The sequence below is a fragment of the Bos indicus genome, chromosome X (assembly GCF_029378745.1).
Source record: "Bos indicus isolate NIAB-ARS_2022 breed Sahiwal x Tharparkar chromosome X, NIAB-ARS_B.indTharparkar_mat_pri_1.0, whole genome shotgun sequence".
NCBI lineage: Eukaryota > Metazoa > Chordata > Mammalia > Artiodactyla > Bovidae > Bos > Bos indicus.
Genome location: NC_091789.1, coordinates 85,426,001 through 85,453,195, shown reverse-complemented (window position 1 = coordinate 85,453,195; position 27,195 = coordinate 85,426,001). Strand labels below are relative to the sequence as shown.

The 27,195-nt window shown below is 40.2% G+C and overlaps 1 protein-coding gene across 5 annotated transcripts in view; it reads right to left on the bottom strand.

The window, feature by feature from the left end:
- The window catches only part of SNX12 (sorting nexin 12), a 63,144-nt gene extending 36,212 nt beyond the window's left edge, over nucleotides 1–26,932 (bottom strand). For 2 of the 5 annotated variants that reach the window (XM_070784149.1, XM_070784150.1), the window contains exons 1-4: nucleotides 26,636–26,931; nucleotides 21,726–21,821; nucleotides 20,319–20,443; nucleotides 19,818–19,908 (exon numbers count right to left, since the gene is read on the bottom strand). In XM_070784149.1, the coding sequence (XP_070640250.1) occupies nucleotides 19,818–19,908; nucleotides 20,319–20,443; nucleotides 21,726–21,821; nucleotides 26,636–26,800 (477 nt within the window). In that variant the 5' untranslated portion in view covers nucleotides 26,801–26,931. Of the gene's footprint in view, nucleotides 1–1,645; nucleotides 12,977–15,894; nucleotides 16,699–19,817; nucleotides 19,909–20,318; nucleotides 20,444–21,725; nucleotides 21,822–26,635 lie in introns of those variants that run through there. The other 3 variants (XM_070784151.1, XM_070784148.1, XM_070784152.1) reach the window with 3 other exon arrangements.
- Nucleotides 26,933–27,195: the final 263 nt, after the last annotated feature.

Sequence of the window (27,195 nt, the reverse complement as noted above, 5' to 3'; positions counted from 1 at the left end):
ATCTGTCCTTCACCACCTCCCAGAGCTTGCTCAAACTCATGTCCATTGAGTTGGTGATGCCATCCAATCATCTTGTCCTCTGTTGCCCCTTCTCCTCCTGCCTTCAATCTTTCCCAGTATCAAGGTCTTTTCTAATGAGTTGGTGCTTCGCATCAGGAGGCCAAAAGATTGGAGCTTCAGCTTCACAGCATCAGTCCTTCCAATGAATATTTGAGGTTGATTCCTTTAGGATTGACTGGAGCTTCAGCTTCACAGCATCAGTCCTTCCAATGAATATTTAAGGTTGATTCCTTTAGGATTGACTGGTTTGATCTCCTTGCTGTCCAAGGGACTCTCAAGAGTTTTCAGCACCACAGTTTGAAGGCTTCAATTCTTTGGCACTCATCCTTTTTTATTGTCCAGGTCTCACATCCATACATGACTACTGGAAAAACCATAGCTTTGACTATACAACCTTTGTAGGCAAAGTGATGTCTCTGCTTTTTAATACACTGTCTAGGTTTGTCATAGCGTTTCTTCCAAGGAGCAAACATCTTTTAATTTCATGGCTGCAGTTGCCGTCTGCAGTGATTTTGGAGCCCAAGAAAATAAAGTCTCTTACCGTTTCCATTGTTTCCCCATCTACTTGCCATGAAGTGATGGGACCAGATGCCATGATCTTAGTTTTTTTGAATGTTGAGATTTAAGCCAGCTTTTTCACTCTCCTCTTTCATCTTCATCAAGAGGCTCTAGTTCCTCTCACTTTCTGCCATAAGGGTGGTGTCAACTGAGTATCTGAGGTTATTGATGTTTCTCCCAGCAATCTTGATTCCAGCTTGTGCTTCATCCAGCCTGGCATTTCGCATGATGTACTCTGCATATAAGTTACATAAGCAGGGTGACAATATACAGCCTCAATGTACTGCTTTCCCAATTTGGAACCAGTCCTTGTTCCTTGTCTGGTTCTAACTATTGCTTCTTGACATGCATGCAGATTTCTCAGGAGGCAGGTAAGGGGGTCTGGTTTTACCATTCTCTTGAGTCTCCTTCATTGGCAGATGTGTTCTTTACCACTAGCGTCACCTGGGAAGCCTTGCTAGCATGTGAAATGAGTGCAGTTGTATGGTAGTTTGAACATTCTTTGGAATTGCCCTTCTTCTGGGACTGGAATGAAAACTGACCTTTTCTAGTGACCCCATAAGAGACTGAGCCAGACTTGCCTGTTTGTGTTTAGGAGTCTCCAGCGGAGACAAATAGTCCACAGTTTGTTATGATCCACACAAAGGCTTTAGCGTAGTCAATGAAGCAGAAGTAGATAGATGTTTTTCTGGAATTCTCTTGCTTTTTCTATGATCCAATGGATGTTGGAGATTTGATCTCTGGTTCCTCTGCCTTTTCTAAATCCAGCTTGAACATCTGGGAGTTCTCGGTTCATGTACTGTTGAAGCCTAGCTTGGAGAATTTTGAGCATTACTTTGCTAGCATGTGAAATGAGTGAGTGTGAAACTTGCAATTGATATACTGAACTTCATCAAAATTATGAACTTCTGCTCTTCAAAAGATACTGGTAAGAGAAAGAAATGACAAGCTACAGACTGAGAGGAAATGTCTGCATATCTGATAAAGGACTTGTACTCAAAATATAAGAACCCTCAAAACTCAATAATGAGAAAACAAATAATCCAATTTTTTAATGGGCAAAAGATTCGAACAGACATTATACCAAAGATACTCAATACATTAAGTCAAATACAAATTAAATACAAATTAAAACCACAATGAAAAACTTAATAGAATTTTTAAAAAACTGACACTACCAAGTGCTGAGGAACTAGAACTAACTGGAACTCTCATACATTACTGAAAGGAATACAAAATTGTATAACCAATTTGGAAAACATTTTGGCAGTTTCTTATAAAGTTAAACATACATTGACTACACAACCTAGCAGTCCCATTCCTATGCATTCACCCAAGCAAAATGAAAATCTGTGTTCACCCAAAAACCTGATGCTAATGTTAACAGTGACTGCATTTTTAATCATAAAACACCAGAAACAACCCAAATGTCCCTCAACTGGGGAATGGAAAAACAAACTGTGGCGCATCCATACACTGAAATCTATTTAGCAAACTAAGAAGGAACAAAGTACTGGTACAAGCAACAACATGGAAACATTTTAAAGGTTGACATGGATTGGAAAAAGCCAATTTCAAAAGGCTACATACTGTATAATTTCATATATATATATATATAATTTTTTTAGCCATCCTGTATGGCATACAGGATTTTAGTTCCCCCCAACCCGTGCCCCCTGCATTGGAAGAACAGAGTCTTAACCACTGGACTACCAGGGAAGTCCCTGTATGATTTAATTTATATGACAGTTTTGAAAACACAAAACTACAATGACAGAAAATAGGTAGTGAGTACTAGGAAGTAGGGAGGAGTTGACCATAATGGAGAACTGGGGAATTTTTTGAAGTGATGGGTCTATTCTGTATCTTGATTATCATGGTTGTTACACAACTATAATGCATTTGTCAAAACATGTAGAAATGTACACTAAAAGGAATGAATTTTACTATACATAATTATACCTTAATTAAAAAATGAAAACATAATCCGAGCACACACATGCATACACACACATTCACACTTAGAAATATATGAGAACAAAGGAATAAGCAGATTTGGGGGGTGATGGACATGTTCATTGTGGTGATAGTTTAATGGGCATGTACATATGTCAAAACTCACCAAACTACATTCTTTATGTACAGTTTACTGTACATTGATCATACCTCAATGAACCTTTTATAAAAAGGAGGAATAAACATGAGGGGACTTCCTTGGTGGTCCAGTGGCTGGGACTCTATGCTCCCAATGAAGGGGGTTTGGGTTCAATCCCTGGTCAGGGAACTTGATCCTGCATGCCCCAGCTAAAGATCCCGCATGCTGCAATGAAACTGAGGGTCCCGTGTGCCACAGCTAAGCCTCAGCACAGCCAAATTAATTAATTAATTAAAAAAAAAAGACTTGAGAAGAAAATATAAGTGAGTATATTTAAAACCTTGGAGTAGGGACAGCCTTCTTACACAGATGAAAAATAAAAAGCCATAATGGAAAAGAATGATGCATTTGACTACATCAAAATTTAAAGTTTCTATTCTAAAGAGATAAAAAATAAATACAAAAGAATGGGGAAGTGTTTGTAACATACATAGAAGACAGATAATTAATATCTAAAAAATAGAGAACTACAAATCAATGAGAAAAAACAACCCAATAGAAACATGAGCAAAAGATATAATAAGCAAATAAGAAGAGAGGAAATGCAAATAATAAATATATGAAAGGAATATATATAACTAGGCTAATAAGCAGAGAACTACAAATCAAAACATCACCTTTTGCCTTACAGATTTAAAAAAATTATTTTAATTTTTTGCTTGTGCTGGGCCTTCACTGCTGCATGTGGGCTTTCTCTAGTTGAGACGAGCAGAGGTTATTCTTCGTTGAGGTGTGCAGGCTTCTCATTGCAGAGGCCTCTCCTGTGGGGTATCACAGGCTCTAGGCACACAGGCTTCAGTATTTGTGGTGCAGGGGCTTAGTGGCTCTGCAGCATGTGGGATCTTCCCAGACCACAGATTGAATTCATGTCCCCTACACTGGCAAGCAGATTCTTATCCACTGTACCACCAGGGGAATTCCCTGTCTGATTGATATCAATTGTTGGCAGAGGTATGGGGAAATATGTGCTCTCACACACTGTTGTTGGAAATATTCAGTCTTTTGGTGAGCAATACTGTACTATCTATTAAAATGTAAAATGTGCATACCCTTCAACCCAGTAATTCTATTCATTACCTATCCTATAGAAACACTTGCATATATCCACAAAAAAAAGGTAATGAGGGGGGATAAATTAGGAATTGGAATTAACATATACACACCACCATATACAAAATAAACAAGGACCCACTATATAGCACAGGGAACTGTACTGAATATCTTGTAATAACCTATAATGGAAAAGAATCTAAAAAAGAACATATATACACACACACACACATATGTATATATAACTGAATCATTTTGCTGTATACTTGAAACTAACATAATATTATAGATCAACTATATTTCAATAAAAATATTTTAAGCCTTAAAAATATAATATGTTTTTTAAAAATGCAATATGCTTTGAACCAATAGCAGTTCTAGGAACTAGTTCTAAAAAAATAATCAGAAATGAAAAAAAAATCAACATACCAGGTATTTATTACAGTATTATTTATAATAACAAAAAATTCCAGTGTATATCAATAGGAGAACATGAGATAAATTTTAGACATTGCTTAGAAAAGACTGACATCCACATAATGACAGGTTAATTGTATTGCTATGATTTCTTATTTGTATTTTCTCATTTTCTACAATAATGTTATACTTTCATAATAAGAAAACAATTAAAAATTTTTCATAGTAAAAGTTTTTAAAAAGAGTTAATAGGAAAAAACCAAAAACTAGAAATTCTCTCTCAGTGATCCTCAAACTATATGTGGCAAAGGACCAATATCTAACACTTGTAATTTATGTAATATTATACATCAATTATATTTCAATTCAAAAAATGAAAATAATTGTTAAATGGTAAATTTTATGTTATGATTATTTTATCACAGTTAAAAAAGGGAAGTGGGAAATGGTATATGCATACTATAGAATATGATACAGCATGTCTTATGTAAGAAACACTGATTTAACCTCACTCTCTTAGGTATATTGCCAAATAAAAAAGCAAGCTGTGGAACAATGTAGAGTATATCACTTATACAGGGAAAAATAAACAAAATATATATATTTGTATTTTTAAATACACAGAAGATGATCTGGAAGGACAAACACCAAATTGGTAACACCAGTTTCCTCTGGGACAAGGACCTACATTGGAGAGGCTGAAAAAAACTATCTTTAATGTTTGACTCAAACAACAAAAATATATTCATGAATTACTTGAAGAATCAAAGCTTCAAAAGTATGTGAACTGTAAACTTCCAGATGTTCAAGCTGGATTTAGAAAAGGCAGAGGAACCAGAGATCAAATTGCCAACATCCGTTGGCTCATCAAAAAAGCAAGAGAGTTCCAGAAATACATCTACTTCTGCTTTATTGACTATGCCAAAGTCTTTGACTATGTGGATCACAAGAAACTGTAGAAAATTCTTCAAGGGATGAGAATACCAGACCATCTTACCTGCCTCCTGAGAAACCTGTATCAGGTCAAGAAGCAACAGTTAGAACCAGACAAGGAACAATGGACTGGTTCCAAATTGGGAAAGGAGTACGTTAAGGCTATATATTGTCGCCCTGCTTATTTAACTTCTATGCAGAGTACATCATGAGAAATGCTAGGCTGGATGAAGCACAAGCTGGAATCAAGATTGCCGGGAGAAATATCAACAACCTCAGATATTCGGATGACACCACCCTTATGGCAGAAAGCAAAGAACTAAAGAGCCTCTTGATGAAAGTGAAAGAGGAGAGTGAAAAAGTTGGCTTAAAACTCAACATTCACAAAAACTAAGATCATGGCATCCAGTTCCATTACTTCAAGGCAAATAGATGGGGAAACAATGGAAACAGTAAGAGACTTTATTTTCTTGGGCTCCAAAATCACTGCAGATGGTGACTGCAGCCATGAAATTAAAAGATGCTTGCTCCTTGGAAGAAAAGCTATGACCAACCTAGATAGCATATTAAAAAGCAGAGACATCACTTTGCCAGCAAAGGTCCGTCCAGTCAAAGCTATGGTTTTTCCAGTAGTCATAAATGGATGTGAGAGTTGGACCATAAAGAAAGCTGAGCAATGAAAAAATGATGCTTTTGAACTGCAGTGTTGGAGAAAACTCTTGGGAGTCCCTTGGACTGCAAGGAGATCAAACCAGTCAATCCTAAAGGAAATCAGTCCTGAATATTCATTGGGAGGACTGATGCTGAAGCTTAAGCTCCAATACTTTGGCCACTTGATGTGAAGAACTGACTCATTGGAAAAGACCCTGATGCTGAGAAAGACTGAAGGCAGGAAAAGGGGACGACAGGGGATAAGATGATTAGATGGCATCACTGACTCGATGGACACAAGTTTGATCAAGCTCCAGAAGTTGATGATGGACAGGGAGGCCTGGCATGCTGCAGTCCATGGGATCACAAAGAGTCGGACATGACTGAGGGACTGAACTGATACTTTTCCACAATTTCCTGATTAAAAAAGAGTTTTAAAGAGGACTTTTAACTGGCAGGATGAAGGAAAATGCATGATGCCAAGTTCATTTTATAACAACCATAAATGTTTTCTCAATACATCAAATATCTCCTAGCTTTATTTATGTACATGTACAATGTGGGAAGGGAAACAGGAAGTGCTTGGGAAGCTTTTGGACTCATAATATTCCTAAAAGAATTTTTTAAAATAACATTTACATATTTACTACTACTCATAAATAACGATGGCAAAGTAGTACTGTTCATCAAGTTATAAAAAAAAAAAAGAGTATCAAAAACTATCAGATTAGAGAAACAAATACATAAGACACCACTTTCTTCAATATTATTAATAGGAAAAGTCTATGGGGGGATATTGGTCAAAAAGAAGAATTTATAGTAAATTGAAGGAGCGAAATAAGAAAGTGACTTAAGAGAAACAAAATTGATTTGTAAGTTGAAAAGAAAAGTATAAGTCAACGAATTCTTGTTGGCAGAACAACAGGGAGAAGTTGGCAGAACTGCTGAATGGTTTACCTCTTTCCTCTGAAAACTGAGGGTGTAAAAAGCATGGCTAAGGTCTATGCAAACAGAGTTGACATTTCAACAAAACATTTCAAATTTCAAGACTGACACTGATGTATACCCTCCTGTGTTCAGATAATAGGGACTCCTGATGATATTAAAGTGAGAAAGGGCATGTGCTAATGAAGTACAATGTTAGATCCTAGCTTCACCTTAGGAAAAGATTTGCTGAGAAATTCAGGAGAACTGTTACACTTAAAATGGATGAGACTATGAGGAAACAGACATAAATTATACATAAAAGCTTAAAATAAAATTTCCAGGCTCAAAAGCTTGCGAGTTCTATGTATTTTTCAAGTACTCAAATATACAAATGGGATCCACATGTGACTGATAATGGATATACACACTTCTTATATACAAAGAATTTTCTCTTGTCATTAGAAAACAATACAGGCGTTACATAGTGGTACCAGTGATTTTATGGTGGTAGCTGTATTTTCTTGATTTAATTTCAGATTTAAATGCAGGGCAATAGTGCATAAATAGTAAAAGAAGATAAATGAAGCCAGAAATAAGTAAACAAGAAACTAAAAAAATTAATATATGTAACTCAACAATTAGAATATCTGCATGCACAAGCCATATAAAACATACAGTTATTAAATATTAATTTCAAATTGTATGAGTGAAATGGCCTAAAAGAATATGGCACAACAGCATATTGTGTGTTCAATTTCTTATAATGATAAAAAAAATGGAGACATAAACTATAAGTTTTAACAACCAACAAGGACCTACTATACAGCACAGGGAACTATATTCAACATTATGCAATAATCTATAAAGGAAAGGAATCTGAAAAAGAATATATTTGTATATATGTATGTCTTCTCTAGTGGCTCACATGGTAAAGAGTTTGCCTGCAATGCGGGAGACCTGGGTTCAATCACTGGGTCAGAAAGATCCCCTGGAGAAGGGAATAGCAACCCACTTCAGTATTCTTGCCTGGAAAATCCCATGGACAGAGGAGCCTGGCGGGCCCCAATCCATGGGGTCGTAAAGAGTCAGACACGACTGAGCAACTAACACACACATATACGTACTAACTGAGTGGCTGTGCTATATACCTGAAACTTACATGATACTGTAAATCAACTACACTCCAATAAAAAATTTATAAAATAAAAAAATTGAAAATTATTTTTTATATAATTTTTAAAATTTTATTAATTTTAATAAAATTTTGGCCATACCATGTGGCATGCATGATCTTAAGTTTCCTGACCAGGGATGGAACCCGTGCCACTTGCAGTGAAGGAGTGGAATCAGAACCATTGGGCAAGTCCCTGAAAATTCTTAAATGAGTTATGTACTCAATGTTCTTCCCGCTTCCCATCACTCCACAGAAATTGCCATTTCAAAGGTCACTAAATCTCACAGATGCCTTTCAGTCCTCATCTTACTTTGGTCTCTCAGCAGCATTTAATACAGTATTAAATGTACTCCTTCCTTTCTTCTTTCCAACAATACTCTATTCCCTTGGTTTTCATGACACCTCACCCTCCAAGTTTTCCTCCTGTGTCTCTTCCCATTCCTTAGCTTCTTTTATGAGCTTCTCCCTTCTACCTCCTATTCCCTCTATAATCCAACCAAAGGCAGATAGGATATGATTGGGAAATTATTATGGAAAGGTTATCAAACTGCCAACATCTGTTGGATCATAGAAAAAGTTAGAGAATTCCAGAAAAGCATCTACTTCTGCTTCATTAACTATGCTAAAGTCTTTGACTGTGTAGATCACAACAAACTGTGGACAATTCTTAAAGAGATGGAAATACCAGATCCCCTTACCAGCCTTCTGAGAAACATGTATGCAGGTCAAGAAGCAACAGTTAGAATCAGACATGGAACAACAGACTGGTTCAAAATTGGGAAAGGAGTATGTCAAGGCTGTATATTGTCACCCTGCTTATTTAAATTCCATGCAGAGTACATCATTCGAAATGCCAGGCTGGATGAAGCACAAGATGAAATCAAGCTGGAATCAAAATTTTTTTTTTGGGGGGGGGGGGGAAGGTAAACCTTTATTTGGAAAAGAGAATTCAAATGACCATTTAAATCCCCCTTTCATTTCCAAAACAGAAACAAATAAGAAAACAAGGAAAAGATTGTATCTATCAAGCTCCTGCTCTCTGTCATCTTTAGCCATTTTTAAACTATATTTCCTTACAGAAGAGAACAGCTGATGATGGGCTCTAGTTCTAGGTTCTAGGAACCAAGAAAGAGACAGAGTGGATGGTGGGGTGTGGACAGATGGGCCTGGGGCTCAGACAGGCACATGCCCAGTACCCAAGAAACAATGTTTACAAATATACATGTATAGATAAATTCCCCAGAACCTAGGCATGGAAAGCTTATAACCATGAATACAGCAGCAGAATTCAAGCTTGGCCTTTGGCTCTCAAAAAAAAAAAAAAAAAGGGGGGGGGGTGGGGAGAAAACGTGAACCTCAGCTAACTGTCCCTAACTTTAGCCTCTCAGCTATATCCTCCAGTCCCATTCTGGGGGTCACATCTGCAGGGCCAACAGCTACTCTGAATGATGGGAGGTGTGAGGAGGAGCCAGCCAGGAACACCCCACGCCAAATCCAGCAATGAAAGATTAAAGCCTGCAGGTGACTCGTGTGGGCAAGGGAGCCCCCTGAATGGGCCAGAGTGCCCCGCCGTACCAGGCAAGGGAAAGCAGAGGCAATGAGCAGCCGAGGCCTTGCCAGCTGGAGCAAACCCTCAAGCACCACCACCTCCAGGTCTCGGGCCACTTTTGCCCAAGGCTGCCTTTCTACTGAGAAGGTTTGGCCTGAGCTAAATATCAAGCTTTTCTAGGGAAACAAAAAAAAGGGAAGGGAATGGGGGACATAGCAAAAAGTAAAAAGCAGTGGGAGGAGAGGAGCAGAGAGTTGCAGCTTAGGTGTGTGAGGAAAGGGAGCAAGTTCCTGAGGTCTTGAGTCCTAGCTGAGGCCGCTGCCTGCTCTCCCCCCGCTGGGACTCCCACCCTCACCCCAGCCCTCCAGTGAGACCAGAGTTTCCTGACAGCTCTTTCTCCTCAGCCTTAAAGAGCTTTGAACCTTGAACCACTATCTCTGCCCACTGATCCCCTGACAGGGCAGCCTGGGGAAAGGGACAAGCCCTAGGGGAAACACACAGGCCTGTGGGGAGCTCTGGGAAGGAGGCTCAGAGGCTGCTAAGACAGCAAATGTACCCCTTAGTCTGCCACTCCAGGTTGTGGCAACCACTTGTTCCAGAGCCCGGATGAAGAGGATCCCCTGGTTGGCCAGATGAATGCCTAATGAAACACAGAGGATAAAAGGACCTGGTTACGCCCTCCACTGGCCCCAAGGCCAACAGCCCCAGTGTGGAAAGCAGGCTAGTCAGAGACAGGCAAGATGGCACATAGCAGTTCCACCCTGAGAGGATGCAGACATGACACAGATTTTAAGCCACTTGTCTGCTGATGAGTAAGGCTGTGTTCCCACTGGTTGGTTGGGCTAATGGCAATTTCTGGAAGCGCTCACACCAGTTTAGTTCAGTCGCTCAGTCATGTCCGACTCCCAGAGTCCACCCAAACCCATGTCCATTGAGTCGGTGATGCCATCCAACCATCTCATCCTCTCTCGTCCCCTTCTCCTGCCCTCAATCTTTCCCAGCGTCAGGGTCTCTTCAAATGAGTCAGCTCTTCGCATCAGGTGGCCAAAGTATGAAAATATCTATCTACTAAGATTATAAATGCATATAGTTTATGATACCACTCCTAGGTACATCTCCTAGAGTATGTGTTCAGATGTTCTCAAAAGGTGGTCCACAGATCTCTAGAAACCCCCAAGATCATTTGAGGGTCTGTGAGATTCAAAACAGCTTCCTTGGTGGTCCAGTGGTTAAGAATGTGCCTGCCAATGCAGGGGACACAGGTTCGATCTCTGGTCCAGGAAGATTCCACATGCTGTAAAGCAACTAAGTATGTGCCGCCACAACTAACCATGAGCTGCAACTACTGAAGCCAATGCACTCTAAAACCTGTGCTCCACAACAAAAGAAGTCACTGCAATGAGAAGCCCACGAACCACAACTAGAGAGCAGCGCCCACTCACTGCAACAAGAGTAGCCCCTGCTAGCTGCAACTAGAGAAAGTTTGTGCACAGCAATGAAGACCCAGTGAAGCTATAAATAAATAAAGTATTAAGATGTGTTTGCCTTTTTTACTGTGCTGACATTTGCACTGATGGTGCAAAAGCAAATGTGGGAGAAAAAGAAAAAGCAAAGGTGGATAAAAGGCAGTGGGACCAAGCTGTACTAGCAGTCACTATTTTTTAACCACCACACACTTAAGAATGTCCTTGATGAAGCAGTAAAAGTTATTACATCTCCATTGTTGAGTACATGGTTTAATATTTTGTATAACAAAACAGAAAGTACAGATAAAGTATTTCTGTTGCATACTCAAGTTGGGTTGTGCCAAGGAAGAGCACTTGTGAAACTGAGTTGTGAGCTGAACTAGTCACTTTTTAAATGAAACACCATTTTTCTTGAAATAACAACTGACAGATAAATCATGGATATTCAGACTTGGGTTCTTGGCAGGCGTTTTCTCGAAATGGACAAAATGAGCCTGTTGCTTCAAGAAAAACTGACAGAATCTGAGCTTTCGAGCAAAAAGTAGAATTTTTGAAAACTTACACCTCCACCATAGATAGGTTTGGCAGCTTTTCAATACTTAAAGACTTCTGATGAGAGCAGTGGTGATATTAATGAATGTGACTTTTTTGGCTCTGTATAATGAACTGTGTCAACATTTGAAAGATCTGTGTAACAGTGAAAACACCACTTTCCAAACTGCCAATACATGTTATAAAATCATGCACCAGTAAAAGATCTATTAAAGTACAAGGTAGACATGGGTTTTAATGTAACAAAATATGAAACATTTACTAATACAGTTTCAAAATCCACATTAAAAGTAATCTTCTATTTAAGAAACTACCACTTGTTAAGGATTGATGTAATATTAAACAATATACACAATTATTTGAAAAGGCTATTAAAATACTGCTCATTTTTCTAATTACACCTGTGTGATATACTTCAACCAAAACATCATAGTAGATCAAATACAGAAGCAGATATTAGAATCCATATGTTTCCTATTAATCCTATTTAAGAGACTTGCAAAAAATGTAGCACAATTTTACTCTTCTTTTTTGGCTTTGCAAAAGTAATTTTTCATATACAAATATCATTTAACATGTAGTTTATTGCTGTTATTTTTAATGACTATTTTAAAATTATCACTTTGTAATTTCTAATACATTGAATAGTGATAGATATAAACCCACATAAACAAATTCTCTTAGAAGTGTAGAGAGTCCTGACATTAAAAAGTTTGAAAACCACTTTCCTAGAGAAACTCTGAGAAAAATGTCAAGTCCGGAAATGTTCATAGCAGGGCTCCTTGTAAAAACCATATCAATAAGGAATGGTTAAATAAACCATTTAATAGCTGTTCTATGGCATGTTTGTGTATGGTCAGTTGCTCAGTCCTGTCCAACTCTTTGCAACCCCATGGACTGCAGCCCACCAAGCTCCTCTGTCCATGGAATTTTCCAAGCAAAAAATACCGGAGTAGATTGCCATTTCCTTCTCCAATTCTATGGCATTTTTTTTAATGAAGTAAATTTTGATATTAGTGAAATTGAAATGTTTCAAAAACATTGAATGAAAAACTTTCAGGATATGTACAGTATGGTATACTTTTTGTACAAATAGACAACAACACATTGTCTTTTAAAAAGAGTTGGAAAACTACAAGGATATACAAAACAGTTGATAGTGGCTACCTTTGGGAAGGCTAAGAGGACTAGGGTTGTGGGTAATGGCCAACGTGTACTTTAGCACCATTTTTGTGTAATGTTTTGAGGGCTTCCCCCCCACACACCAAGGAGACTGTACTAGTGTAATTAAAAATAATTGGGGTAAAGGAATAAAGCAACGAGGTCAGGTCCACTGACACTGAGAAAGAAAGGGCACTGGCTCTAATCCAGGCTGAGATGGCCGATGTATTTGCTGCAGTCGGTCTGGAGCTGATGAGTCTAGGAAAAGCGAGCGGTGAAATCAGGCGACGGAGGGGATGGTTGGCTCAAACAGTTTTGAACACCTAGACGGAGAAATTTCTGAGTCAGGCACCCCCTGCTTCCTTCTTGGTATTTAATTCAAAGGAGGCCTTCACAGCCGCAGAGCCCAGCCTCTCCCGCTTCCGGCTTCACCTCTCTCTGTGGCCCCCGTCCAGGTCCCCGACCCTCACTCCCCTGGCCGAATCAGAGGAAGAGCTCAGGACCAGCGGTGGTGGAAGGAGCCCTGCAGGTTAAGGCACGGCCCCTCTAAGTGCTAGGCAAGGAGACTACAGGCAGTTTCGCGGCGGCACATCCGGAGACACAGTGAGACGCCAAAGCGTGGACCTGGGGTGACGGGGTTGGGGGGTGGTTAGAGGTAGCTAGGTTGCGGGATGCAGGAAGTTACCGAACAAGCCAAACGAGCTCCGAGGTATCCCGCCGACTCTTCTAGGTGCCCTGAGGCAGGTTATGCTTTCGAAACCAGTGCCACAGGGTCCCCATTGGTCTTCCATCCCAGCCAACCAGCTGGAATCCCTATGGCCCACCCCCTCGATTAAGAAGCCAATCAGAGGAGAGCATGTGCTTCCCGTTGCATAGGACCAATTAAGTTTGCTCATTTCTGACGTGTGGATAGCCAACCAGAAAAGCGGAGGCCTGGCGAGTCGGCTTCTTATTTCAGTCCCCAACTCTGTCTACGTCACTGCCCTTGTCCCGTCCCTACCTGTAATCTAAATAACCGAAAAGGAGATCCAAGCTGGAGGGGTCCTGGTCCAAAAGGCAAAGTGATATTTCCCTGAGTTTCTAAGGAGATTAGCCCTGAGGTCAGATGAGCCTGTGGTTGAGCTATCAGTCCTGTTCTGGGACTGGCCTCAAGTAGTGCCAACCTGAGAAAAATATTGGCCGTCATGAGAGCGCCTCAGATATGTTGCTTTGCCACTAGGCTAGTAGTTTCATTTTCTTCCAAATTGAGGTGGGAAGAAGGCTAGGAACATCCTGAACCTTTAATTGATATGGGTTTTTCTATAATAAGAAGTATAGGGATGCTCAATTAGCAGCGATAACTGCTTATAGAACAACTAAAATGAAAAGTATGGGGAAAATTTTAAAAACCTGACAGTGGTATCATTACAAATAAATGTGCCAGGAAATGCAAATTAAAACTAAGAAAACACCACTTTCACCAAATAGTATGGGTAATTATGAATTGTTTAATATTTGTCCACTTTTGGCAAAGAAACGTTTTGGAGGGAAACAGGATTTCTCCACTTTTGTAAAGTTACAGAAATTCTCATTTTCTGTAAGTGGGAAACTAAACTGCACTCTTTAAGAAGGTAGCTTAGTAGTACCTAACAAAATGTAAAATGCACACGTCCTTTCACCCAGGAATTCCTTCTCTCAAAATCTATCCTACAGAAACACTTAAAACACACAAGGTTATATGCAGCATTACTTATAATAGTAGATGATTTCCACCAATAAGTGAATCATTAAATGTTGATACAACTACACTGTAAAATGTTATGTCACCATTTTAAAAAAATGAGGTAAATTTCCATGTACTAATGAGAGGAAGTTCACACAATATTACAAAATAAAGTTCCAAAATACTTCATAAAATATCCCATTTTGTTTTTAAAACTATATACAAGTATGTGAGTATTCAATGATGTTTACGTGTGTATGAATATACGTATGTATTCATATACATGCATTTGTGCATAGAAAAATGCCTAGGAAGACCCATACCAAATTAGGTTATTCCTGAGGAATGGAAATAGGGTTAGGGAATAAGGAGAAATCTCACTTTTTACATATTTATGTTTTGTTTGAATTTTTTCAACTAGCATTAATTACTTTTGAACTTTCATCACAATAAAACATTTTAACAAAATTGGCACTTTTGTAATCAAATCAAAGCTATAATTTATATATTTTAAATAAGAATAACTACATATAGTTATGAGGTGATTATTTTATTTAAAAATTTTGGCTAGGGTCTTCCTGGTGGTCCAGTGGTTAAGGTTCCACCCTTCTACTGCAAGGGATGCAGTTTGATCCCTGGTCAGGGAACTAAGATCCCTCATGTCACTTGGCAAAAAAAAAAATTTTTTCTTAAATAATAAAAATTTTGGCTAGAAGGCCTATGAAAAAATTATCATCAAATCACCACTGAGATTCAATGGGTACTCATGACACAACAGAATATGTGCAAAGAAAATCTAATCAGGGTAACTGAAGAGTCATTCATTTCTGGGAGAGAAAACCTAACTGCACCATAGCAAACCTCATCACAGAGGGAAAATTGTGCTTTTACCTTTTTTGATAGCATCACCTCCAGGGTTTCTCAACTCCTTGAGAAACAAGGGTTGAAAACCATAAACATTAGAGATTTAAGATAACTCATATATCATTTAGTTAAACCCCCTCACTTTATAGCTGAGAAAACAGGCCCAGAGTGGTGATGCAATTTGCTTAAGGAGCTATGGCCAACTAATAGCATAGCCAGCTCTGAACCCAGGCTTCTCTTTAGGTTTAGTACTCTTTCTACTTTTCAGATCTTCCTGTGTCTTTTCTGATGACATATTAGGGAATATTTTAAAGTCTTATGAACATTAGACATTTCTGTATTTAAAGTTTAGGACAAAAATGCATAACAAAATATTTAATAATATCCCTCCACTAGCACAGATTATCAAAGTTGACTGTATTTGGACAAAAGAAATTAATGGATAAGAAATAACATTAAAAAAATATTTTCTTGAAAAGTAATGCATAAATTTCTGTGAATCTAACTGTATTTTACTATTCACTTAAGAACTACCATTTTATCCAATTTGATTGTTCTTCTATTGGCAGTGCCTCTTAATCCTTTACCTTCAGTTTCTCTATATTAAGTAGTTGTTTATCTATATACAAACACTTAAAACCACCACAGAAGTACATATTTAAAAGAAGCCTGCTGTGATTTTAAAACTCCTTTATTCTGTATATTGTTAATGATTACCCGTTTGTCTCTTTTCTAAGGAATGACTTTTCTGTTCTCAGAAGGGTAGATAGACAGATAGACAGGACGGAGAGAGAAAATAAAAGTAAAATAGGGAACAATTCTTTTGTATAACATAAAAAAGATAAGAAGAATGAGGGGTGGTGGGTGGTCGGGAAGGGAGTGGCAGAGAACCACAAGCTAAATTAGTCACAAAGTGTTTGTATTTTTAAAGTAAACTTGAATACTGCGATATATAGATGGACTAACAACCACCTAAACTTCAGGCTATAATTAAAGTGGTATCCAGTTTTAGACTCTATGACTTGGGGACATATGAGGACCTTGGAGAGACTTCAGAATAATAAAGATAAAAGGGTTAAAAATGAGTGAAGTGAGGAAAACTTAGAACTGTTATTGTGTCTGAGAAGACCAGAGATGACTCAACAATCCTCAAAGGTAGGAAGAAATATCTATTTCAGTCAGCAGTTAGTCTGCATTTCCAAAGCAAAAGAGTAATTTTACTTAAATTATTACAGCATGTATTTGAAGATGGAAATGCCTTACCTAGGACACCTCATCAAACAAAAACTCCAAAGAAGCCTGAATGCTGTTCATCTCTCCCACCCTATACTAGCTCAACTCATCTCAAAGAAAGGGTCAAAGGGTAGCTAAGCCATCTTTGGAATGTGAAGACTTAGACTTCCCTTGGGTATAGCTACTGTATTCAAAAATTTTTGTTAGCCTCTGTCGCCCAGCTTCCAGTGAAAAGTTGAGTTGCTTCTGTGCTATGGAAAAAGAGGATTAATTAGTAGTAAATACCTAGATGCATGCATAAACTTGAATTTCTTATAAAAAGTATGCTTCTCCTTCTCATTGTTCATGGGCTTGGATTTCGGGTTCTTTCAGAACCCAGTTACATTTGAATCCAAAGAAATAATTTACCTGACTGACATTAAAAAGGAAAAAAGTTAGGACAACTAACTAGATATATCTGGACCTCTTAATTTGTCTCTAGCATTTTTTGTCTTACTGAGATATCTCCTGATCTAAAGTATAAAAAGTATAAAGTCTATGAAGAAAGAGAATGTAATCATTTTATTTGTACCTTGAGCACCCACCCCATCACAGCCCAACTTTTAGCATAAGGCTGGGCACACAGGCAGCTATTGATTAGTACTTATATCGTTATCTGTCAAAATTTTGTTAATATTTTTATAGCTGCTTTTTCAGGTTATTCTATATTCATTCTCCAACACTGCTGCCTATGAAGGCTACACTTCTCTTATTACTCTTCCTTTTTCTCATCTCATAGAAACAGCTGTTCTTCCCTATTCCCTCAGATATCTTTAGGCATCTGATTCCCAAATCTCTTTAACTTCTTCAATTCAGTCCCCACTTTTCTACCTGGACTCAAATATCACTGTTAAGTCCTCTTAATTCATTATGTTTTAATGACATCACTTTCTATACCTTCTTTGCATGCTCAACTACATGATTAAAAGTAGCTTTGACTTCCCAAATGCCAAGATTCCTAACTAACCTCTCATTCCAAACCTTTCCCAAAACCCACTTTGTGCATGAAGCCATTTGAGAACCCATTGGTCAAGTGAAACTATCTATCCATCAAAAATTCTCAGAGTTCACTCACCTTTCTGCCTACATAAAATTTATTTGAAAGCAAAACATCTCAACTGAGGTAAAAAGCCTATGAAAAAAAGTGTTTGTAGGGCATGTGTGGGTGTATTGGAGGATGAGCATATGCACACGTTTATGTACACATATAGCATTTGCATATACACACACATACTATAAATATGCTTTGCCCAAATTAGCACAAACCTACAAGCTTAAAAACCAAATTTGCTAAATCTGACCCAAACCACAGTTACTGAGCCCTATGGCTACTTCCTCCAAGCAGATGCATTACCTCTGTGACAAAGTCAATTGGAAGCTGCAAAAAGGACAGGTAAATACTACTACAGGTAGCTTGGATTCTGCTTTTTAAAAATTTAAATGTAAAAATTACTTATCACTTTAGGACATTGACCGTGTTAATATAATTCTGCACAATACCCAGAATATTCTAGAAACTAAAAAGTACTAAATTTACAACTTAAACAGGAAAACAGAGGCTTGCTTCACAGTGGTTTAATATGAACAGAGTTGAATATGACATTGTCTGACAGAAGAATGAACATTTTGCTGAATGAAAGCCCCGAGTCAGGATATATACACAGCAGAAATGGGACCTCAGGCTTTCAGCACTTGTGCACAATGAAAGAAGGAATCTTTAAAAACAAATAGTAACAGAGGATACAGATGAAAAAGGCAGCAACAACACCAACACTGGAAAGGTGGGAAAGGGAGCAGAGCGTCTCTCTAGGGGCTGCTCAGGCCCGGTAGCCGGAGAGCTGGTCTGTCTCAGGGAACTTCAACATATAGATGGACTTAAACCCCATGTTAAAATCCAATCCTTAACCTCTCTGTTCAGGGTCTTGTCAGAATCAGTAATCCTTTTCCCCAAGACCCTATATAAAGAACTCCAACCCTTCCATGACAGGAAGTCTAAGCAAAGAGCCCCCACTTTTGACCTGACACCAGAGTTAACCTGCTCCCATCCCACCACTTGGGATAGACATTGGGCTCCAGCAAGCAAACCACCACCTCTCAGATAGAAGCCTAGGACAGCTGCCAGCCTCAAGAAGCTGCTTCAGACTCTAAGATTTAGGAAATCTATACCCAGCTGCTAACCCTAGCTCAGCTTCTGGGGAGAATGCTGGGGTTCCATGGGAAACAAGTGCAGGCAGTTCAATAACCCTGTGACCAAGCTGGGGAGGGCAGTGACAACTCTTGCCCCTAAGCCCCATTCAACAGCTCAAAGTGCTTAGGAGAAGTCAGACTGTGTGGTTTGTTCATGTGTTTCTACCTTGTGGCAGCACTAAATAGGATGGTGGGGAGGGAGAATGGAAGGAAGAGAGTGGTGATGTCCTTCCCTACCACTGGGAGGTACCTAGAAAATGATCTACTCCCACCCTTCAGGGAGTTACCTGGCAGTGGTGAGTTTCCCCCAGCCCTCAAGCCACCAAACCTGCAAAGCTAACCCATAAAAGTAGCGAGGGCTTGGGGAGAGGAACTGCTGGCCCAGCCCATACTGACTCACCTGCTGGTGAGCAAGAAACAGGTAGTCAGAGTGGGGAGCCACAAAGGAGGGGCTAGGCAACAGGATCTCCCTGACTGTCCTATGGCTTTCTTCTGACTCTGAAGCAGCCATGATGATGGGCCCAAAAAACCCACACACCTTGCTCCATAAACAGACTGCTTAGACCCTAGAATTACTGCCATGAAAAGCAACAAGGGAGAGAGAAAGTATAACAAAAGAAACTCTTGAGAAAACTGGGAAAAGGCCTAGAGAAAATGAGAGCTTTGGGGTCTCTGCCACCTTCCCCAAAGAAAAAAGTTCATGCAGGTAGGAAAGGCAGGGTCTTTCCCTGCTCAGCGTTCCTGGTTAAACCTAAGAGTAAGAAAAATCCCCTGGACTTGCAGCATCAGTATGTATCCAAGTGCCCCACCAACACAAGACCCACGCCCCCAAGGTTGGCCTTCTGGTATGGGTAAATGCCCAAGAAATTGCCTTCCAGTCCAATACCCCCACCCACCCCCCCAATCCCAAGCAAAGGGCATCTGCCTGTGGTTTCCCACCTCTCCTCAGAGAAGAGGATCCTAGTAGAGTGCCCATGGTATAGTCAGGTACCAAGGAACACAATGCCAGACAGTCTATCAGGCCAGGGGATGGACAGACAACTTCAGATCAGAGAGAAAGAGAGGCTTAGTGTAAAAACCAATGTCATTTCAGCAGGAAAGTAGAGGGCAAGTGGTGAGAGGGGCTCCTACTGGCGCACCTTCCCAGGGACGTAGTTCCTGTCAATTGCCTCCTCCTGCAGGAACATGTGTAGGCAGCGTTCATTCTGAGCCAGTGGGTGCCCAGCAATTCTATAAAGAGACCAAGATGGTTATCAGTAGTTTTTGGGACCAGAGAGAATTCACAGAGGGGCAGGGCTGTGGATGTGGACAGGGGAAGAAGGGCAAAGTCAGCCCTGAGGGTCAAGCAAGTAAAGGACAGCAACAGGGCACCATTTCAACCATAATACTGCAGAGAGGAAGGGGACAGAGAGGTAAGGTAGGGGCAAATTCCTGGACACATCCAACATGCAATGCTTCCTCAGGCCCTGGGGTACAGGACCAGAATTCTGTTCAAAGGAATGGAGTTTTACTGTCCAGTGACCCCAGCACACAATCAGCACCACATCATATTACCCATTGCAAAAGAGCAGAGAGATGAAACATACAGAAAGACTAAGATGGCAAAAGTGGCAAAAGGAACCCCCAGGAACTTGGCTTACTTGTTAATAAACTGTTCCAGGCCCTGCCTCCTTTCTTCAATAAAGGACTCCTCAAAGATCCCTTCGTCTCCTCGGAAAGGGAGCTGCCGCTTCAAGGCTTTCCCAGGGAGTGGAGGTACTACAATCTGTAGGCAGATGCAAAATATCCGTGGTAATGCATTGTACATTTAATTTCCTATTAGGAATAGGGTCCATCCTATGCCATAGTTCAGCAATTTGCAAGAACTGAGATCATAAGAACAGTCAGGGGTGTGGAGAAAAGGGAACCCTCTTATACTGTTGGTGGGAATGCAAACTAGTACAGACACTATGGAGAACAGTGTGGAGATTCCTTAAAAAACTGGAAATAGAACTGCCATATGACCCAGCAATCCCACTGCTGGGCATACATACCAAGGAAACCACAATTGAAAGAGACACGTGTATCCCAATGTTCATCACAGTGCTGTTTACAATAGCTAGGACATGGAAGCAGCCTAGATGTCCATCGGCAGACGAATGGATAAGAAAGTCATGGTACATATACACAATGGAATATTAGTCAGCTATTAAAAAGAACACATTTGAATCAGCTCTAATGAGGTGAATGAAACTGGAGCCTATTTTCCAGAGTGAAATAAGTCACAAAGAAAAACACCAATATAGTATATTAATGCATATATATGGAATTTAGAAAGATGGTAACAAAGACCCTATATGCGAGACAACAAAACAGACACAGATATAAAGAACAGACTTTTGGACTCTGTGGGACTCTGATTTGAGAGAACAGCATTGAAACATGTATACTACCATATGTGAAATAGATGACCAGTCCAACTTCGATGCATGAAATAGGGCACTCAAAGCTGGTGCACTTGGACAACCCAAAGGGATGGGATGGGGAGGGCGGTGGGAGGGGGGTTTGGGATGGGGGACACATATACACCTGCAGCTGATTCATGTCATTGTATGGCAAAAACCACCACAATATTGTACACTAATTAGCCTCCAATTAAAATAAATAAATTAATTTAAAAAAAAGAACAGGATGGCTCAGGTCAAAAATTAATCCAACTCTGTTTCTGTAGGAGGACAGGTTTACCATCTCAAAAGAAAGGAAATAAACTTCAAATATTCTTCACTTTCTTTAACAGTCCACTACCATCCAAGAATTTAGCTCAACTTTCCATTTTTAGCACCTATAGGAATTAAGTTGCATGATTTTTCTATCCGCTGAGTCAAGTAATAATTTTTCTTTACAATTTCTCCTGAACTTCCCACTTTCAGGTCTCAAAGGGTATCACTCAGATCCAACATATTGGGATTTGGTAGATATAGTATGTTCACCCTCCCTATTGCCTTCAAGATTTTATAAACCTATGGAGATCTCCTCTCTCAAGGGTCACACAGGGAACAGGGCCATACCTTACTATCTCGCTCCAGCTCATTTTTTAGCCATTCAAAGTCACTGTAGCGCCGTCGTACACAGGACTCCTTTAGTTTGAAGATAGGTAGGTTTGTCTACAAGGAGAAAGAATGAGAGAAGAGAGATGGTAAATAACACTCAGCCTGTGATGCCTACCTGTCACAACCACTTGAACACATCTTAAGAAAAGAAACAGCTCCTAAGGACCATGCTCCTATAACCCTTTTGAAACACCACTGGGTGAATACCAATCCTCACCACATCCAGCCTTGTCAGAGGTAGTGATCAGAAGTCCCATGCTGCTTAGAATTTATCCCACAAATAGACTTGAAGTTATACATAAATATGTGTATACAAGGGTTTTCACTGAATTTTCTCATTTGTAATAATAATAAATGTCTATAGATAGATAATTGGTTAAATAAATTATGGTACACTTGCAGAGTGGAATACAACTATGAAAAGAATGAGAAAGATATATATGTCCCAATACGGAAAGATATTAAGCATTAAAATCAAGGCACAGAACAGTATATAGTCTGTGTTTTTAAAAGGGGTATGTATATGTGTATCTATTTATATTTATGAATTAAAACATTTATGAAAAGACACTGATAATAGTGACTGACTTTGGAGAATAAAACTAGACAACTGGAATGGGTACGTCACATTTTTCACTATACAACTTGAGTTTATCATGTGCATGTATTACATTTTCAATTGAAAAGTGAATTTACGGTCCCTGTAAAAAAACAAGAGATAAGCACCTTCAAAGTATGCTTTCCTTTGCTTTTCCTGTCCAAATCCTTTCCATTCTAAAAGTCCCAGCTCAAGTCCAACTTCATCCAGGAAATCTGTCCTGACAACACTGGCTTAATTTATTGGTCTCCTCCTCTGAACTCTTAGGACACATAAGACTTTGGTATTGCCTGACACACTACTGTTTTATGCATTATGTTAGCCTTGTTACCAAAGTAAATTATAATTTCATTGAAATCAGGAGCCATGACTACTGCTGCATCTCCCTAAATGCAGATTATGCAAGTTACTCAATAAACACTCAATTGATTAACAGTGAACTATGTATCTGTTTACCCTCCCCTTATCCAGAAAGTGCAGCAGAAATAGCAATTACATTAAGTTGGTTTTCCATAGTTTGCTCCCTGATATACATCAGCTGATTCCCACATTTTAATCACTGAGAATTTCCCCAAAGCTCCATTGGCAACATGAACCTCCAACAAACAAAAAGCCCTGATCCTCACTCCTATCTATAGGTTCTAAACAGAAATAGCCAAACAAATGTATTAATACCGACTACTTCCTACCAGTCAATTCAAATCAGTAGATGGAAATAAAAGGAGCTAGTTTTTCTACTTTCTCCACAACTAACTCAGAGCAGGAAAAGGGCATTGGCACCATGCTGGAGCTTCACACATTCCTTGCTATGTTATGTTCTGTAGTCCTTGTCTGGATACTGACTTTTCAGGATCTAGGTATATAGCATCAAACAATAAAGCCAAATAACTGGCCAACTTACATTAGTTACAACTCTACTCAGGATCATGATCCCAGGAATGGCAGTGGATTGAAGTGGAATGAGAAATATGTAAAGCAGTATCTTATTAATGGAAGCAGTAGTTTCTTCAGAAAGAGGAACCTCCAGAAGGCAGGAGAGGGAGACCTCATTGTTACAGTACAGCTGACCCTTGAACAACATAGTTTTAAATCACATGGGTCCACAGATTTTTTTCAATATATATAGTATATCATTTTTGTACCTTTTGATTTTGTACCATGTGCATGTATTAACTATTCAAAACAAGCCATTATAGAGAACATTCTCAGAATCCTGCACGCAAATATGTACATGTATCAAACCATCACAGTCTATACTTTAAACCTACACAATGTTATCACTGACTCAATGGACAGAATTTGAGCAAAATCCGGGAGATGGTGAAGGACAGGGAAGCCTGGCATGCTGTAGTCCATGGGGTCGCAGAGAGTCAGACATGACTGAGCAACTGAACAACAACAACACACAACGCTATCTGTCAATTATATCTCAATAAAGCTGGGAATAAAAACAATCATTCAAGAAAAAAAGCCATTCAGTATCTTGAGATTCTAGGTTTCCACCAGAGTTCATTACAAATACTGTGATCCCCAAACAGTAGAACCTTAACTAGTAGGCCAACAGAAAGACGTAAGGAAAAAAGTGTTGAGTAGATTCTTCCAAGACACAGTAAAACCACCCACTGTCATTTTGTGGACTTCCTCCTTTGACTTACAAAAATGCTATTCTTCCCTACCCCCACAGGATGGTGACAGTAATGGCCCTTCGTCTCAGCACCTAGCCATCTAAGGAAGGGGCTACTATGTACTAGGATACTCTCTCAGGTCCAACCTACAAACTGTATGAGAGAGACAGGATTGTGTAGTACAGGATACACAGTCCTTTGGCTCTGATCAAAACAAAATCAAGGGAAAGGAAAGAAAGAAGCAAAGTTCAAGTCCAAAGGATAACTGACATTTGAAAAGTCCCATACATATCATGTGAAGTCACCAGAACAACTCTCCAGACTCATTTCTTGCGGGGGTGAGGGGGATAGATATTCCTTCCCTGAGCTATTATTATACAAATGAAAAAAGTCAGTGCCATCTGCTTCTACCATACACAACGCCCAACTCTCAAAGCCCACTCTCTGAGCCTCATACTCCCTATAATACCTACCATGATCAGTCACTTAAATTAGCAATTTAAAACCAAATGATTTCATCAATTTCCCCTCAGAGCTCAACAAAATATTAAGTCTATATAGCCATACAAATTAACAAAAATACAAATTAACTCAAACCCACAGAATTAGGAACTGCCATCAATCCTATCATTACCATACAATTAGTAATTGTGGAAAGGCCTGATGAAAAGCTTAGTGGGTAAAAAAAACCCTGCAAACTAAAGTTTTGCAACTAAGCACTGCCAAAGACACTACAATGTAGTGGAAAGAGTATGATGGGCTTTGGAGTCAGACAGATCTGGGTTCAAATCCCAACACTGCCACTTATTAGCTATGTGTACTTGAGCAAATTACTTATATTGCATTCCTCCTTAGTTTCCTATCTGTAAAATGCTGTTTTTGTAAGGATTTATAAATTAAATCCTAGTTCAGTGCCTGACACACGACAGGCACTAGATGAACAGTTCTTGTTATTAGAAGAAGAGTAGCGAACAATTCCATTCATAATCCCTACAGCTCTTGGGTAATACATCAAGACAACGTCTCCAAAACCCCACAGCAGAGAGTTCTTACACTGAACAAGTTATGCCCAGGCCTCTTTAGGTAATTAAATTCTCTACCATTAACAGTTCCCAAGTTTTATCATATTTTGAGGGATCTAACATCCATTCTTCCCCAAAGAGATGATTTCATATAATTCTTATATAGATGAGTTTTTCTCATTTTCTGCTATTCGTGTTTCTTTCTTCAGTTTGGACTTTGCCAAACTTGGAATTTGGAGATCATCACTTCTCAGTTAGATTTCAAAGTTCAGTTGGGACAGCATACTCTCTCATTCAATTCATTCATTCAAAAATAAAAGCACATACACTCTTTTAGGTCTTCAAATGCTGTTTGAGCAGCATGCTGTCCATAGAGAATATTCTGGCCCTCTAGTCTGAGAAGAAAACATAAGGAAAATTAGGAAATGGCTCTCAACCTTTTTGCCTGTAGCCACTTCAGTGGGGGCAAAGAACCTGCAAACCATGTACTCTGCACATTCCATCCTTGCATGGTGGACTAAGAACTAGAGAATAAAGTCCTCTGTAGTGCACACTGGAAGAAGCCACTCCTAGAGCAGTACTTAAATGTCATATATTAAAGTTGACTACAGACCAAGGACTAATATAATGAATCCAAAAGGTTTATCTAGGGCAGAAAGGGCAAATGGCCATTCATATACAGAAAACCCAAATGAGAGCCAGTAAATACTGAAATAAACATTCTGGATACTTCAAATCTAAAGGGTCAGCACAAGATGAGGGCAGTGACTAACAATCCACCAATCCGAGTTGCAAGGTCAGGTTTTCCAGTGAGCATGTAGTACCTGAGAAAACAAGCACTGAACACTTCTTTCAGATGTTAATTCCACACAAGTCTGGGAAGCACTCAAGGAGCCTCCCGTTCTTATTTCTGCTCCACCAAGTCCACTGTCTCCCTTTCCTGTAGTCTCTCTTCCCTTTAACCCAGGCTTTGCTCAACCCCATCATCCACGACAGAGGATGAGATTGTTGGAGGGCATCACCGACTCGACGTGAGTTTGAGCAAGCTCCGGGAGTTGGTGATGGACAGGGAAGCCTGGTGTGCTGCAGTCCATGGGGTCACAAAGAGTAGGACACGACTGAGCAGAACTGATCATCCACGGAGACCTCATTAGGAAGAAGTTGGGCCTTCCTGATCCCCTTCCTCAGACTGACTTCCCACAACCTCGTTTTGGGACCCCGCAGCATATAGCTTTGGCTTTCCATTCCCCAGCCCTCTTCCACTCTTCCTTCCCTCCTTCTGTTGCTACAGTTCTGATTCCTACTTCCTGGAATTCCTCACTCTAATCCTCTCCACCCCCACCGTCTCCAGCCATGCTTCCTTCTTGCTCCTGGGTACTTGTTTTCCCTCAGGCTGGTCATTGGGCCAGGAGTTCCCCCTCAGGAGTTTTCTGCATCCTCAGGCCACAACCTTGTGTGCAGACCTCTCAGCAAACCTACTAAGCCCCTAACCCCCAAATGACCCCTCAAGTGTTTCCTCCACCGTTAGCCTTCCCAATGGCAGTCTTTCCCCCTCCCCGCCCCCGCCCTTCCCGCCCAGCCGCCCGGTCCTCCCTCAGCTGTCTCCCTCACCCCGTGACTCACCCGCATGCGAACCTCATAGGTGGTGAAGCGCGCGCGGCCCACGCCCACCGTCTGTGGATTAAAGATGTCGATCTCCAGGAAGTTACTCGGAGGCCCGTAAGCGTCGGTCAGGTCCTGCGGCTTCGAGTTAAGGCGCCGAGTGTCAGCTACTGCCGTGTCCGACATCTTTCCGAAGGAGAGACCCAGACCGGGGAAAGGGGGGGGTCGGGGGACAGAGGCCGAAGACAGAGAGCGCGCACGGCCCCTCCCGCTTGCAAAATAACCAGCCAACCCACAGACGGCGGCGCCGCGCACGCACGCCCACGCACGCACGCACGCACGCGCACGCCGCCACGGCCAAGGGCCCGGAACCCTGAATAGTGGCTAAGCTGACGGCCTGCACTCCTGTACCGAGAAAGCATCATTCAGACTTCCGGGCAGTGTGTGTGTGACTGCCCCGGAACCTGCATCTCCAACACGTATTCCCCCAGTATCCTAGGAAGGACTACAGGGGAGGTCCGCCAATCGCTGCTCCTCAACCCAAGAAATTGTTTTTATATTATGCATCCATCAGCAGTGGG